The 17,604-nt window shown below is 41.0% G+C and overlaps 1 protein-coding gene across 1 annotated transcript in view; it reads right to left on the bottom strand.

Annotated features, from left to right (window-relative positions):
* The window catches only part of fam135b (family with sequence similarity 135 member B), a 51,720-nt gene extending 43,667 nt beyond the window's left edge, over positions 1 to 8,053 (bottom strand). The window contains exons 1-2 of the mRNA XM_079571211.1: positions 7,680 to 8,053; positions 943 to 1,039 (exon numbers count right to left, since the gene is read on the bottom strand). Of these exons, the coding sequence (XP_079427337.1) occupies positions 943 to 1,019 (77 nt within the window). The 5' untranslated portion in view covers positions 1,020 to 1,039; positions 7,680 to 8,053. The remainder of the gene's footprint in view (positions 1 to 942; positions 1,040 to 7,679) is intronic.
* Between the last annotated feature and the right edge of the window lie 9,551 nt (positions 8,054 to 17,604).

Raw genomic sequence — 17,604 nt, 5'->3', positions numbered from 1 at the left:
ACAGTTAGAAAATGTGGATTTAAGGAGAATATTTAAGGACTTAACAACAGAAAGGCGAAAAAGGTTTTTGTGAAATTTCTGTATCTAGTTTCAGTGGTAAACTGTTTTATATAGGTCTTGGGACCTCAAAGGCACTTTACATTTCTTTACTCATTTACTCCACATTCGGTGATAGTAAGCAGCTCTTGCTGCCACAGCTGCCCTGGGGTATCCAGATGAACGTATGGCTGCCATCTGCATCCCCCAGGTTGGGAACCACACTGTCTTGGAGTTATCATGTTAACAGAAGTAAGAGCTATACTTCTGTATTGTTCAAATAGAGGACTCATGAGTTGCAGGTGTTGTTTACTGTGTGGAGGCTAAGTGCTACAAGCAACTGCAGCTACAGCCTCAGGCTGCTTGACATTGACTTTGGAGGCTCTGTACGACAGGGGGCTCAGCCTGTTTGAGCACGTGAGCGACTGCTGCATGACCTGGAGATATACTTTTATATTTCTAAGCGAAAGGTTCGAAGATGTTTATTATGGTTATTCAATTAAATAGAAATATATAATTGGTCAAATTATATTTATTTTGATATGTTACTGATATATTTGTCAGTGATTGCAGATTTACAAATTGATACATATATTTGAGAGTACAGGATCCTGTGATCTACTGGGTTACTTTTTTGATGCCTTCATTTAGTCTTTAGAGTGGAAGCAGATCTTTGACAAACTCATGATATACAGTTTTCTAGGGTAATAATATTTGACCATTATTTTTGAGAGCAACGATTATACGCTGTGATAAATTCCTTGAGATTTATTACATTAACGATATTACTGTATGGCATAGTTCCACTTCTGTCCTCAAAACCAAACCACAAACAACTGTGTGACGTCATTAGAAGCGCACGACAATAAACTGCATCAACGAGATGCCAAAAATACTGAGACTTACCCTCTTTGAAACAGATCCACATTGTGAAACTTGTGCAGTTCGACCGAAAACTCCACTGTTCCCTGTACTTCAGACATGATCCAGTCCCACTCATCACCTGCCGGGGGGAAGCAGAGAGGAGAGCGGTCACACTGACATGTCACACACACACATAGAAGAGGAGAAACTATTATGAGCACACATGATTTCCCCTGGCTGCTGTGGCAATGTGCGCCGCAATCTTGGGCAGCATCTCTGTTCCTGCACAGGTTAAGTATTTATTGAAATGAATCCAATCCCTCGCTGTGATTATAGCGAGAGTGAGTCATCGTTTATAACATGGCATTTTTCTCCAGTTTTTAGGAGATTTATACTGATATCCGCAAGCTATATCGGTTTCCATGCCAGCATATTTCTGTCACCATGGGCACGGGTGACTGGCTTTCCATTCCAGAGCGTAGATAAGTTGAATAATATGGAAATTGAGGCCCCAATGTGTTCTGGTCAAGGCACTTAGATCTGTGCCGCCTGATGATAATGCCTGACCATCATGAATAAAATGATTATGGAACCAACTAGCCATGGCATTTTTATAATTATAATTATTTTTTTTCAACAATTTCTTAATCCATACCGTATATTATCACAGATTGTTACAGATCTACAAGATTTGCAAAGTGTCAAAAATGCATTAACGTGGACATACCATGCACAAACTAGCTTTCAGTGTCATGAAAAATACGCCATGACAAGAAAAACAAAGTAAAAGCCATACTTTTTGGCAACAGCATGTTAACACATCAATGGCACCATGATAAACACAGTCTGGGTGCACATGTACACAAAAAAGATCGGGTGATGGTTCATAAACCTAGTAAAATGCAGAGGATAACAGATAGGAGCGCTTTTACTGTATGAAGAAGCAACAGAGCTTTCTGAAAAGGGAGCGTTACATAGCCTATGGTTGAAAGCTCAAAAAAGTACATTTTGCAGGATGTTTCCTTTAATAAACAGCAATATTAAAAGTTCAAATCTATAATCATTAGGAATGTTTTAATCGCAACAGACTTAATATGATGAATACAGCGGTAATAAGAGGGAAGACGTGTAGCTTACAACCATTCTGATCTGTACTTACTTCCTGGTTAGCAACTGCTTAGGCGATGTGACTGAAGAGGAAAGGACAACAGCGATGAATCTATTTCCAGGCAGGAAAATAATTAGCTTGCTAAGTTGCGCTAGCCCTAATTATCTCCCTTGATAAAAAAAAATAACTAATGCATGGTAATAGAGTAATGTATACTTCAAGACCTCTTAATGCTTAGCCTCGTGTAATTGCTGCAAAGTAGATGTGTTATTAATTAGAAAAATTAATTTGAATGTTGTTGACAGTGAAATAATTTTGGAATCACGTGGCTATGTAATTGAAGTTGTGATGCCTTTTACTTTTTTTACTTGGCATTATAAATGGAAAGCCCCCTGGATATGCTCCGCTTAATTACCATATGGATGTTGAGCTACATTGCCGTCAAGTGTACCATTAGCCTGTCTGCTAGCCCTAATTATCTCCCAACAGATCAAAGTAACAGGCTAATATGAACTGGCAACCTTCTTTTATTCTCCTGCTACATTGAAATGCTGATGCAGGGGATAAAAATAACAGCCTATATGTTGATGTTGTTGTTGTTGTTGACAAGGAGGATAAAACGGTGACAGTGGCCGAGTATATGACTGACTGACTAAGATTTTAAGTTGTTAGCATAAACGTGTTAGCATCTTCACCTCACATGCAGCCTATTTCTAACTTAAGTTTTAAGTTGTTAGCATAAACGTGATAGCATCTTCACCTCACATGTAGCCTATTTCTAACTAAAGTTTTAAGTTGTTAGCATAAACGTGTTAGCATCTTCACCTCACATGTAGCCTATTTCTAACTAAAGTTTTAAGTTGTTAGCATAAACTTGATAGCATCTTCACCTCACATGTAGCCTATTTCTAACTAAAGTTTTAAGTTGTTAGCATAAACATGATAGCACCTTCACCTCACATGTATCCTATTTCTAACTAAGGTTTTAAGTTGTTAGCATAAACGTGTTAGTATCTTCACCTCACATGAAGCCTATTTCTAACTAAAGTTTTATACGTTTCATTTTATTAATTGCGCAGCCTTAATTCTACCAATTATTCCACATCATCCTCTGTGCGGTAAGCTAGGCCAATCGCTGACGCCGTTAGCTACAAGGGAAAGCATATGTTTGTTTGCGAACTGTTCAGGAGCTTTCTAGACCATGACAGTGTGCATAATGAGGCCTGTAATGTTTTGGCAGCCTGCTGGACCAACATGTCACCAACGTTTTGTCTCTTCCCCGGCCTGATCCGCTCTGTGGTGTTTCTTGTTTTTTTTTTCTGCCACGTAACCAGCAACTACATGTAGTGGTCATGACACTGCCACCATTGCAATGTCATGCATTACTTATCAGACGGCAAATAAAAGAGGCAAAGCGGCGGGAACGTGTTGAGGCGATTTTTTGATCAGCATTTCACAGCTTTAGTAATTCAGTGATGCCAGTCAAACAGCAGCCTCGGGTTCCCTTCTCAGAGATACGTAGGCGATTGAACATTGTGTACTTTTAGTACTGTACAATCCCTGCCTCCCTCCACTCATCATAAAATTCTCCCAGCAACCGAGGGACCATATTCTGTGATGAATCTGCCCCGACTTGAATTGATCAATAATATAATCAAATGCTCAGAGCAACACGCCCACGTGTCCAATCTCCAAGGCCATACAGCTGTCATTTGTTTGACAAGAATACATATTGCTAAAAAAAATAAATAAAAAAAACATTACTAGCATGAGGACACTCTGTAAACAATATAATGTTTAGACAGCTTCATCAGGAAGATTTCAGTTCTTAAATTGCCTCCATTGTAATTCTGCTTTTGGTTTATTCTTTTCAAAACTGCTTTCCTAAGATCAAGATTAGAATTACTGGCAGCACTTTACTTTACGGCATATTAATTGCACGATAATTTGAAAATAGCATGGCAATTATTATGATAATGCTATCCTTAACTCAGTAAAAGACAGTGAATTTACAGGAAACATGGGTATTTTCTTGCAAATTAGCTACATAGAATGAATTATCCCCATCATCTTTAGTCCATCTCCTGTTTCCATCCGAGCTTCATGTTCTTAAAGTGAAACAAAATAACTTTTACCTACAGAGCCCAGGGGGTGACATTTATAACAACTCCTTCACTCAAGTCACTAATATCCCCAACTTAGAAAGTCAGGATCCCAACTTAATAACCCTAGATTACTGTCTTTGCAACGTCACTTCCTTGACTCTATATTTACTATTTACTTGTTTAACTTATAAAATGTGAAGTGTCAAAGAGTACTTTCAAAAGCCAGACAGAATGAAATGTAAAACAGTGCCTTTAAAGCATAAGTCTTCCATTTATATTCAAATCGCCCCCTCGAATCAGAACATGTTTCTCAAGTCACGATACATATGCATCAACGTGTTAAGGCTAAACTCCAGTTAAAGTTTATGCTCAGAGATCCCTATAGAACGGCACTAATGTTCCTTATGGGATCTGAAATCATAGGCCGCTAGATTTTTATAGAATATAATAAAACCATAATTAGATTAGCTCTACTTTTAACTTGCCACAAGAGGCATGAAAATGTAACAATTCAGATAACTGGCGGCGCATTGTAGGAGGTGTAACAATGCATGTTATGTAAGGGAAACTTTCTCACTGAATTTCTTATTGCTTAGTTGTTAGGTGCTTAAATTGTCTTGCAGCATTCTCTATTGGAAACCTCTTGCCATCTTAAAGACATGAATGGACCCTGGAGCATTAGCCCAGTGAGTTTGTTTGGGGTTTTTGGAGGAGAGCTGGAGAACCCAGAAGGAACGCGCCCAGACATGGCCAGGAGAAACAAGCAAGCTTCTTTCAGGGAGGCAGGTACGATAACCACTCAGCCACTATACTGCCATCTCGCTGTGTCTACTGTCACTGTGGTACCTTCCAGCACACAAGAAAAGAATTCTGCCCATTCAGCTGAAATATTGATTTTCTATTTCTTCCACTTGTACTTGAAAGATCCTTCAAAGACAAAAGATGACCAAGACATCCAAGTGCTCAGTAACTGTTAAATCAGTTTGAATACACAATAGTGCCACAAAATGATGCTATGTTTGATGTGAGATATTGAAAGAGCAAGAACATTGGGTCAGCAGTCAGCAGTCAATGCAATGTGGAGAGGGAAATCAATGCACCAACCTGCCCATACATGACTTTAAATCAACTTTATATAAAGGACATACATGGGTATTCCATATCATTTTGAAATTTTAGAGCAGAATTAATAAACACAGTAAATGAACAAATATTCTAACTTGTTCTTGTTTTCTTTGACCTCTTTTCCCTTCCACACTTCAATCCATGTCAGAAGCTCTTTCTCTGCACTGCAAAGATCCATAAAAGCAGCTACTTGATGCTCAGTTTGCTGCTGGGGCACTTTTACCCCATCGCATCCCTAATTTTCTCCTCACGGCGAATCGTTACACCCTAATCACTGCAAAACAGCCATCTGCCGCGTGGTAAGTAACTCTGTGACGCTGGCGTGATGGACCAGAGTTTGCCGCACAACTAATTCCCCCGGGGGGGGACATCCCAACATGCCCCCGGTGCTGCCCCGGTGGTGTCAGCCCACAGGAGAACGCAGCTTGACATTTCTAAACCTCGCTGCGGCAGAAAGAAGGGAACGCTGTAACGCGCAGGCGGGGGGTCTGGGCGACACCGCGGCACACCCAATGAGACGGAAATTAATCTGCAATTCAGTCTTTTTGCATCGGCCGCGCTGGCTGTGGGCGAGACAGACAAAAGAGACACAAATACAGTGATTGGATGCGCTGCTGACCAAAGAGCCGCCATAGACCGAGCCAGTAGGTCATGTGATGGGATTATCTAAGGCTGCACACAATGGTTTGGGGCTTTTATGTTAGATTTGACCAATTAGACTGTTATGTAAAGATGTTAATCACATGAATATAGCCGTATCCTGGCTCCACTGGGCACTCATACACCTGTGTACCAGGAAACTGTAGGCAGGTGGCTTCAGAAAACACAAAAAGCAATACGCTGGTACAGGATTGGATCAAATCGTTGACCTTTGCATCAGTAGTTGAATACTTGACCAACTGAGCTTCTGCCGTTACATTTAATATGATGAACTGCTGTTGCGGCTGCAATGAACCTGAACAAAAATTCATCCACAAACTTATTGCAATGTAATGCAATGTGTTTTATAGTCGGCGCGCATTTACTGCTGTATGTGAATGAGCAAGACAAATTCAATCTTTGCGAACGGTAGAAAATGAAGTGAATCTATTCTATTCCACAGCAGGTAAGCAGTTGGAATTGCCCTGGTAGATTGTTAAATAGGGTACAATATAAAACAAATGCAGCTTTTTTCAATCATACTTTATGTTACTACAGATTATATTTTGAACTGCAAGATCAAAACGTGGCCCGCTTTAAGATTAAGGTTGTTTTACTCCATCACAGTCCTCTCCAAGCCCAAAGAAGAAGTCGACGTTGATGTAAAGTGCAACAACCCGTCACTGATGGAAGTGAGGAAGCATTTGGTCATCTACACCAACAATTAGCATTAGCGTGAATCCCGCTAAGTTTAGAATGCGACTTTTCTCCTAAAAGTGTTCCCATCGCTTGCTCACAGCCCAATTTTAGAGACAGTCTTCTCGGCAGGGGAGCTTAACGTAATTACACATCACATGACATGCCATTGTAATTATGGACAATCCCTTCTTCACACCCAAAGAAGCAAAGGCTGTGATGTCTACAATTTGATTTTGACCAATTGGAGTAACTTAGTTAGAGAGAATCCAAATTTATTAGAGGGTTACATATTCATGTTGTAAAAACCAGGGCTATAAAATCTCACTGGAATGTCCCATGGAATAAAAGATCCTTTGACTCAGTGATGCTACTACAAGGCACGCCACTTTACTTGCTGTTTGTGGACAAATTAGATTCACTTATCATCAAAGGCCGTTAAAAAAGGGAAATCATACCCGGCCATTCATTTTGAAGATCATAAGGATTTTCACCAGCACATTGACCAATAATATACACTTAGCACTATAAAGCAGAGTCCCCCCCCCCCCCCCCCCCCCCCTCATGTCTGCATTAATCCCATGAGTGCTTATGCCCATTGCCCTTCATCAATGTTTACTTCTATTTTTATCAGTGCTGAGCCTGCTGTGTGGAAGAAAAGACAAAAAAAAAAAAAAAACAGTGACAATGAAGGCGACTCAGCACTGTTTCACTTTGAAGTGGGAGAATGGATCTTGTGCTTCGTTGGAAAGCAAATAGCCAAAACCTCCACCTCATTGCGTAACCATATATCATTTAATTGTAAAAGTCTGAGACGAGGATGTCCCGGCTGACTTTTTTTTTTTTTTTTTTTACCACAGGGTTACGAAAGGACACATTCCCAAAGTTAGCCACGCCAAGAGCACTGCACACCGCGTCCCCCGCCGGATAACAAGTCTATTTTATATCTGTGTAACAACATCCTTTGCTTTTACGCGAAGGATTTGGCTGCTGACAATGAGTTTCAGTGATGCGCACACACAGTCAGTCAGTCAGTCAGACAGACAGATAGACAGACGGACAGACAGCAGCCGGGACGCCACATGGATGGTGACGGTCAGACTCACCTTAAGAAGAAACGTAGCCGGATATCAGCTCACAATCCAGCCGGGAACGCAGCGTTTTTTTTGGCGGACGGATGCGCGCTCGCCAGTGTTTATATGACCGCTTGTGCTTGTGGTGCTGCTGCTGGTGTTGCCATGGTTATCCCTCCAGACCCCGTGCGTTCTGCAGTGCCCCCCTCTCTCTCTCTCTCTCTCTCTCTCTCTCTCTCTCCCTCTCTCTCTCCCTCTCCCTCTCCCTCTCTCTGCCTCCCTCCACGCACCGTCTATGTCGCTCGGTCCTTACGGGAATTTCAATTTGGGAAAGTGCAGCAGCAGCAGCAGTCGAGCGTCTGTCTCGGAATCTGGCGTTGTTGTTGTGGTGGTGGTGGTGGTAGTGGTGGTGGCGGTGGCGGTCCCCCCCCCTTTCGCTCCGGCCGCGCACACACGTAGGCACAGAGGGGGATAGTTTCATTAGCGGAATATTAATAGTCCTGCCGTAGCTCTGTCCGGGCTGACGTCACGCACACCCTTTAAACGCTCTTGTGAACCGTAATGGCGATTGGCGAAATCACGTGCATGGGCATTGGTCTGGGCAACAAAGTGGAAAAAGAAAGAAAGACAGCAGCAACTTATGCGATGATCAGACCACCAAATTGTATAGCTACTAATATACTCAGGTGTTACTGTCTACCCTCATCCCTCTGATATGGGATCAGAGTGTCTCATCATGTAAAAAGAAGTTATAATTCACAGAAAACAACATCTGTACGTTGTTGAATTAGCTCCTAATGTCTTTTTCGTGTTATTGTTGTCCACACATTTAGCTGCCATGGCCTTAAAGCAGTACTAAGTAACTTGTTTACCTTAATAAATCCTTTTCGTAATCCCTCTGGGGGTAATACAAGTGTTAATGGGATGATTGGAGGGTCTTACATCTCCCCCTGGTGTCCAGAAAAAAACACAATTGCAACTTGACTGCCACCGGACCGGAGCAACCAATACATATTTATGGAATCACGAGGAAGAAGCTAACGGGCAAAGCTAACTGCGGGCTAGCAGCTCCCTGAACGGGCGTCACATTGTTGCACCTTTGTTTTGTAGTTTTTCAACACAAGCAACCACTTCACGTAATGCTCCGGTATGCTTGTATTCTTGTACTCCGTGTGGCAGGAGCGTCATTGTTAATGTCCGAATGACGACAACTTTCTTGTCGCTGTTTCTGTCGTCACATCTGCTATGTTCTCATTGGCTGCTATGCGCTTCGGTTGTCCCACATTAGTCCCGCCTCAAGCAGTAGCTTTTCTACGACAGGGTCGCCAGACTAGTCTCCTGTTTATTAATTAATAAACATCGGAGATTAGTCTGGATGCCAGGCTACCTCCGACCACCACCAACCACTCACTCACTCACTTTGCGCAACTTTCTACGACACCTGCAGTTGCGGTTATGGCCTCTAGGGGGATGAGTTACTTAGTACAGCTATAAAGCTGAGGTACCTAATTTTTTCTGTTCATACTTTGACATTTTTAGTTCTGGCCCAAACTCATTTCTAGCTCTCACAATCCCTCCTGCATATCCAAATTGTTCCAGCAAATTCCTTATGTTCACCTTTCCTGCCCGTGTACAGCTTTGAGCGGTGGCAAAGTGAAGCAGGAGACATAGCACCAAGGTCTGTTTTTTGCTGTGTTTACAACGTACTTCTAGGTGACAAAAATAAATGTACTCTTCAACAACAAAAAGTTAGGTACTCCAGCTTTAAGGTGAAATGGATTTGTTTCCCCCACTAGACCAAGAGCTGAATATAGGGCTGGAAAGAAGTCAAGGTCAATCCACATTAAGTTAGACCGACCATTTCAGGGGCCACTGTTTTTAAGTGTGTTTTATCTGCATTAAAATGTATCAGGCCTGCAAGTCTTAAAGCACGTGGCCTGTGGATTCGGGGTGACAGTGGCTTGCTGGATCATTTCATATAAATTGGCACATTTGATACATAACATAGACATTTTAAAGTCCTTATGAGATTCTTTACAAATAAAACAAGACAGAGTTTATCTTGAATGCATTTTCTAAATTGTATTGTGAGGTTTTATTGGAGAAATGAAAGTATATGTTACTCTTATTTGACATTGTACCATACACAGTGTTGGGGTGGGAAAAGGGAATTCATTTTGAGCAACATTCAGGTACAGTTACTTTTTCATTCGAGGGCATTCAGAATACAGTTACTTTCCTAAAATCAAAGGAAAAAGTACTAAATAATTACATTTCAGCTTCTATTAATAAGAAAGAAAAGGTGAAAGGTTTAGCTCTTCTGTCCTTCTGCGCTGTGGGCATTTGCAAAGTGCTTTTTTTGCATTCCAAATGAGTGGTAAATAAGTTTCTAACAGGCATGTAACAAGTGTAGCCTAGATATCGTCTTAATCATACGCCGCTTTTATGTCTGAATATTACGCAAATCAACGTGAAAGTCTTCTAAGTATTCAGAATAACTCTGGACAAAGTAACGGAATATGTCACTAAAGACATTTTAAGGCGAATATTCAGTGTTCTGTAACACAATTAGAAAGTATTCTCCCTAACACTGCTTTAATGCACACTTGTATTTGTCAGTCAGGTAGTGCAATTAAAATCCCATCTGTCCTGGTTGAACTGACAGACTAATCACTCGTCAGATAAGTGGGAGGAGGTTATGCAACCACAAATTAATCCAAACATCTACGAGCCATAAAGTGTTGGGATTGGATAGCTTCAGTATTATCAACATGGGACATTTTACTTCTCTTATCACAAACCAGATACTGCCATTTTCCTTTTTCTCTTTTTTTCTCAATCACCTTTCCTTTCATACACAGAAAGTCAATTTCTGCTTTTCTTCTATGGCACTTTGCCATAAACCAAAAGCACTCTTGATTAAGAGAGGTAGTCTATTGATTTTCTTCTGCTGGCAGGGCCTAGGTGAGCGTCTGTAGGGAAGGAAACTGGCAGAAGTTTCAGAATTAGGTTACGCGGCAAGGACATCCTTTTTCACACTTTGGCTAGTGGTTTTAGAGACTTCAGAAAGAGCCGCTTGAAGCTTCACTGCTGTGAATCCATCGTGTAATATTTACTATTAGCCTGCCTCTTTTGATAACTCTGCTTGTGCAACCAACAAGCAGCATTGCAGATTTGTGAGGGTTCGGGTTTCAAGTGCTTGTAGCTGTGTGCGTCCTCTTTTCCAGGTCCGATAAAGACTTCCCGGCGCTCCAGAGGTGGTGTGGAATGTCACACTACAAAAAGTAAATATCAAGCATTGGCTTAAATGACTTGAATTGAGGAAATGTATCTTGTTTTGAGTGGTTTTCACTCATTTAGACACTTTTCCTGATCGGACCAAGTTTACTTTGCTTGTTTGAGGACATTTCAGACCAGTTCTAGGGTAAATCTCGCTTGAAATAAGAAAGTAAAATTGCCAATGAGATAAGACCAATTTTCTTACCCCATTGGCAAAGAAAATTGCCTGAAATAAGGACGAAATGTATCGAAACGAGTCAGAAACATCTCAGAACAAGTTAAATAATCTAGGACAAATGCCCAAGAACTTCTTACCTACTCAAAACAACTAAAATTTGGATTATAATGCTTAAATTGAGATGTTTATACTGATCTAGTTCAATACTTTTTGCAGTGCAGACATTGATCAGTTACAGCACTGGAGGTGTGGGTCCCCTTTGGATCAGACTGGTCATAGTCTCATGGATACTGCGTGTAGACATTGGTACTCACTAGACATTACGCAGAGATGAAAAGTGAACAGGAGCAATTGCTGTAGTTGTTTACTTCCATTTCAACAGATGTCGTGGTGAATGGTGGGGAAACAGCTGATGTCGGTAGGGCTGTTTGTCTGAATCACAGATTGTTTACAGCGCAAGGGAAGCACAGCAAGGTTTGTTAACACAGTTTCTGCACATAATGGAACAGTTTATTTAACCTCAACCCCCGCCTTAACCGAGCACATTTTCTCCAGTTCGACTAATCTGAAAGTTTCTAAAAGCGTCGAAAATAGCGACGAAAACAAGATGTAAATGAGGATGAAAACACAGCCAAAAAAAAAAGATTCAAAAGAGTGACAACAACGAAACAAAAAGAGTGATACAAATTCAACAAAACACATGACACAAAAGTGATGAAAAAACGACAAAAACGCAAACAAAAAGAGCAACAAAACATGCGAAGAAAAAGGAACAAACAACACAAGGAAAAATCTTAGATGTGTTTTTCGTAGGGCTTAGCTTTCAAATGAGGCAATACTCTGGCCTATAGGCTGTAAGCTCCTGTAGAGAAGCTTTCTATAGATTTGGGTAAAGCTGAACTGGAGAAAATGTGTCGGGTGGTAAGCGGTTAATACATTCATGTCTCAAAAAGGTTTCATATTTGCAGTGTGCGCCATGTTCATTTCACTGTTTTTGGGTATAATTGTACATATTGTGAGAGAGTTTTTTTTTTCTAAAGACCAATACCAATTCATGGGTTTCAGTTCCAAGACTTTTTCCAGTCAGGGTCCATTTTTGATCAATCTTACATCTCGACATGGTGCAAGCCGTAGCTAAGCCATCTCCTGCAGTGTGATGCAATACCTGTGTATGTATCCAGGATGGAGCTGCTTAACCCAGAGCCTTGGGCGTGTTTGCGATGCTCAGTCACAAGAGCAGTAGTCATGGGGCTATCTGCTCGGCTGGAATAATCGCTGCTCGTGTTCTCCGCGGCTCAGGCTGCTCTCTGTGTGCAGGCCCTCTCTTTGAGACCATGAGCTCTCAATTATCCAGAGCAAGACACATGATCTCTCTGCACAATCTCTGAGGAGGCCCAGTCACTGCCTTATGTTTCACTCACAGCTCGGTGGAACAGGGACAATGTGCAGCCGCTGCGCCGTCAACTGATGAAATGCAATACAGGGACGATTCGTTATAACCTTTGTTTTACTGGCTGTAGCAAATGAGAGTGTATTTGGTTACTGAAGGGTTATTGATTACAGTTTTTCTCGTAATGGGAAGACACTAAATGCAGTTACATCTAGAAAATCAGTAGGTTGTGTGCACATTGTAAATTTGATTATGTCAACAACTTACATCAAGGGTATGGGGCAAATATTTTTTTAATGATATCCACCCAGAGTCTAGAATTATCAGGTTTTTTCCCAGGGTTTCCTTTCAGTGTGCAAAACCATGCCCATACCATGTAATGCTACCACTTAAAAAAAAATGCATGACAGAGATTACATTTTTGTGACAAACTCTAACCAGAAACACTGACAACAGTTACAGTAAATCAATGGGCTTTCAAACTGCAATTTCCAGCTTTAAGCAGAACAAGAAAAGAAGATAATCAAGGATCAATACTTAAAATACCTAAATTGAGACATTGTTAAGAGCTGTGATTCATACCGTGTTGACGGATAGAGCCCAAACTGGTCATTACCCCTCCGGACAGTGGTATTTACCATTTCTCCGATAAAAATCGTGTTTCCTCAAAAACAGGTGTTGCAGACAGCATGTGGCTTTAAGACAAAAACACAACACTGGCTTCAGGCTTACAGAGATGTGCAGCTAAAGAAGCAGAGTAGAGCTTGTCACTTACACACGCTTATGCACTTGCAATTCTTTTTTTTTTTTTACTGATTTGAAATATAGCTGACTGCTCTGGGAAAAGTACTTAAAAAAGTGTTGCCTTCCAAAGCACATTTAGAGCAGTACTAAGTAACTTGTTTACCTTACTATATCATTGGGGGGGGGGGGGGGGGGGGGGGTGTCTTTCATCTCCCCCTGGTGTCTCTGGCCAGAAAACCACACTTGCAGCTTTCTCTGCTCCGACCCGGAGGCCCCAATACACACTTATGGAATCACGAAGAAGAAGCTAACAGGCTAACGGGCCAAGCTAACTGCCGGCTAGCGCCACTTAAACAGTTTTTACAACCACGTTTGAGTGAAAAAAAATATCTCCATTGTTTTATTGGATGTACAATATCCCCTCTCCCTTTGTGTTTTCTGTCAGTGTAGTATTTACTCTCACAGACAATTAATGAGTAAAAAAACCTAACATGCTACGCCACCTGCAGTGGTGCTTATGGCCTGTAGGGGCATGAGTTACTTAGTACTGTGTTAAAACACAACCAGGACTCCATGCATTCTTATGTCCAGGTAACCATCATAGAAATGTAGTTATTTTAGCCTGTTCCTATGCGTAGGTAGCCAAACGCTTAGTGGACCTGAGTTCAGATTTCAGTGTCTACCTTTTGAAATTAAAACTATCATCTATAAAGCTTGTTTGTAAGTGTATATTCAGAGGTTGATAGTTACAAGTACTTCAGAGCGAAATCAGCTTGTAGTCCAAATCTGAAACCATGGCCCATAAGCCAAAGTCCAGGTCACTGCTCCTCGGAAACTCACAAGTCCGAGTTAAAGTCCTCAATTTGACGTTCGAGTCGACTCACGAGGCCTGGAAATGACTTGGAAAATAAGTTTGATACTTTTATACTTCACAATAGCATAATTCTCTATAAATGGCCAACAAAATGCCAACATAATCGCTCTTCAACTCATTGTGACTCTTCCAATGTGAAAGTGCTTCTTCATTCAAACAACCTCTCACAGTCCCAAAGCACTCCATTAACAGAAGCGCCTAAACGGGAATTTATTGAAGAGTTCAAACACATCGATGCCATTACGTAACATGCAGGACACATAAACAGCATGTGTGCCTCAAAGCTGCTCAGGTAATGACAAGGCTTTTCCGCATGTCAACACCACAGGCCGACACTCTGCCCAGCTCTGAAGCCTCACATGATTATGAAATGCACTTTTCATCACTTCCAGGCCACTTTTTTTTGTTGTTGCTGTCGATAATTATAAAGGGAATTACATACAGGCGGCACATGTCATTAGGGGGCACAGTAAAACAAAAAGCAAGAGGGGTGGGGGTTACACGGGCCCAGGAGCTCCTGCAAGTGTCGGTAATAAAACATTAGTCACCACCTCTTGAAGAACCGGTAGCCAATGAGAACCCATTGAACAAACTTTTATGTGGTCGCTGAAAAGCTTTGAGCATCCCGTGTGCGGCCCCTCTTCAGTCAGTCCTCAACATGCGCAGGTAGGACGGGCTTTCAAGGGGGACGTTGTGAACTGTGACTGCCTCTGCTCCAGCATCTGATCCACTGACTGAATACTTGGTCCCACGCGGAGGGACTGTAATCTGGCAATATGGCCTCCCACTGCTCTCATCTGATCAGGTAAATTGAAAAAGAGCAATCACACATCATCGCGTGCTTTTGATTTTCAGGTTGGCTTTGAAGATAACCTGCTGTATAATCACTAAATGCTCCACTGTGCCCATGCAGGCCTGTGGATAGAAAGCCTTTGGGTATTAGCACCAATTTTTGTATATGTAAGGCTTCAAATATCTTAATAAACTTAATTATGTTAGGTAAGTACATGAGTAAAACAGTTGTAAAGTCAATGTATGTTTTCTGCTATTATAAACCCAGCAATTTGCGAAGGATTAAAAAATGCTGTCACTTTGGATGGTCAACCTATGTATCTTGGTACAAAACATTATGGCCGGATATTACCTGTACATATCTGATAGCCATTCAGAACAAATGTAACAATGCAAAACATATTACCGTTTGAGAAAGCAAACGCATTTCATAATGTGAGCCGTTTATTTGGGAAATCCCTCTAAATGATGATGAATGCCGGGAACAAAACGCAGATGACATAGCGTTACCTAATTTACCTGACTGATTTATTACTAGCCGAGGGGAATTCGCTAAAGTATATTTTCAGAACACCTTCTGCTCTGGCGCCAAATTAGTACGTAGTGAGTTTATTTTTGAACTGCAGGAGCATTAATAATAGTTTTCACAGTATTTTTTTTTTTTTTTTTTTTGTCAGAGAAATCATGTGGTGTTTTTCAGCACCACTGTTGGTCTATAATTTGGATGTCAAAACATGCCATGATAAAATAGGTGTTGACTTTTGATCTTCAGATAATTGTAATGATGAGGAAATGGTTGAGTAAAATTGTGAGAATGATTGAAGTAAATAATGTGTTTATGTTAAGCAGGGCTCCCTTTATCCATATTGGTGGCCTACTGTATTTCGAGCTTTATTTTATCTTTTTAGATTCAGCTTGTAATTTTAGACACTGGAAACTTGAATCTCTGAAAATAGCCTATTATAAGGGCTGTATAGGTGGCCCACAAGGGTCAGTTTTGGCTCCTCTTCAGTTTATGATCCCCTTTAGACCCCATCAAAAATGTATTGGTATTCAATTGGAATTACACATGGCAGTCCTATATCCCGGCTTCTTTTGGCTGTTGTTATGTCCTTGTTTTGATTTGAAAAGTTGGTGAATCATATGTTTCCCCGTGAGTACAAGCTTGATGTTGCAAGCCTGTAGGTACTGTGACCCAACGCTCTGCAACAGTTAAAGCAATTTATTAATTATTCAAAAAAGAAAAGAAAAAAAGAGCATAAAATAAGCTATGAAATTACACAATATGAAGCTACCCTCTCAAATCGTTCTTAGACTCTGACCTACATAGTTTTTCGGGCACCATTTGTAGTTGCGCTAATGTCCACATAGCTCAGAGCAAACTTTACTTTGGCTTGACAACCAGCACTAAAGGCTCTGACCCACACAATTCAATTCGTCTTTACTTTGTGACGGCATCAATCAAGCCTGAAGATGGGTTGGCGGCCCGTCAGGCAGCTTGTCCCCGTAGGGCTCTGAGAAGGCTTCTTGAAGGACATAATGTTAGAGCTTAGCACGTCCTCTGCAAAGACCCTCTCGACTTGGCAATTCGTCACTGTGGCTCTTCAGTTTGCACATAGCACTTAGACACATATTCATAGAGTGCAGAAAGACCCAATAAAAACATGTAGTGATACATTTATTATTGTTGTTCCATTAAGAAAATATGAGAATGAATAGTCTGGACTGAGGGTAGGAAGCAAATCAAGGTACAAGGTTGGGTGGCTATAATACCTAGCTTACATAATCATGGAATAGCTACAAAAATGTATGTAGAGTTCGGGAAATTCCAGTTACCATAGAAATCCGCAATCTTTGCAGCTGTTAGCATACATTTCCATTGACTAACATTAGCTAAAAACAGCATAAAAATTTGAGAGAAAAAAAACGTGGAACAACTCCGTTAGCTGCTGAGTTACCTCTGGTAAATACATCTACCACACTGTGGTGTCCAAGTGTTTTAATGTGAACAGTAACTCCAGTATTTTAACTTTTAAAATCTCCATTAGTTTACAATTGCTGCTAACCCCATAATGCTTAGCGATATGACATCACATTCCCGAACTCTATAGCCTATATAAAACTAAATGAACGGATAATGAAAGCCGTAAGTTTCACTGGTTTGACTTCCAGTAAATGTCAAGTTTGCTCTTAAAAAGTAATGAATCGCTAATTTGCTAGCATACTACATTGTCACATTTAAGCTACTTGTCTCAAATTGTCGCTAAGCTAGCAAGGTTTTTTTTTACTGTTACAAATTGGCCACAAAACAGTGAAATGGAGCGATAAAACTGCCATCCTCCAAGGTTGCTTTCTTTGTTGTTCCCTGTAAACATTTAAAGTTGGTTGTTTAGCTAACTCACTAAGTGTTGCCCATTGACCTGTGACCTTAAAACCTGCTAAAGCTAAAATAGCCTTAGTTTTGCAGCATGGGGGACAGTAGCCCAGATGGTAGAGCAGGTCATTATAAAGCTGCCTGCCCTTTTTGTGTTCCTCATCAGGGGAAAATGAATATCTGCCATAGCCTGCACATACCGATGATGAGTTATTGATTTTGGTGGCAGACAGTGTGATTGTTGACACAAATATGTTTCATTCTCACGCAGAAAACTACCATGGCATCTCCAGACGTGGTACTCGCCTGTCTGCTTGGCTCTGCTGC

The sequence above is a fragment of the Gobius niger genome (genome assembly GCF_951799975.1).
Source record: "Gobius niger genome assembly, chromosome: 14".
In the NCBI taxonomy this organism is placed as follows: domain Eukaryota; kingdom Metazoa; phylum Chordata; class Actinopteri; order Gobiiformes; family Gobiidae; genus Gobius; species Gobius niger.
Note: the sequence above shows the minus strand (reverse complement) of the source record. Positions and strands in the feature narration are given on the sequence as shown.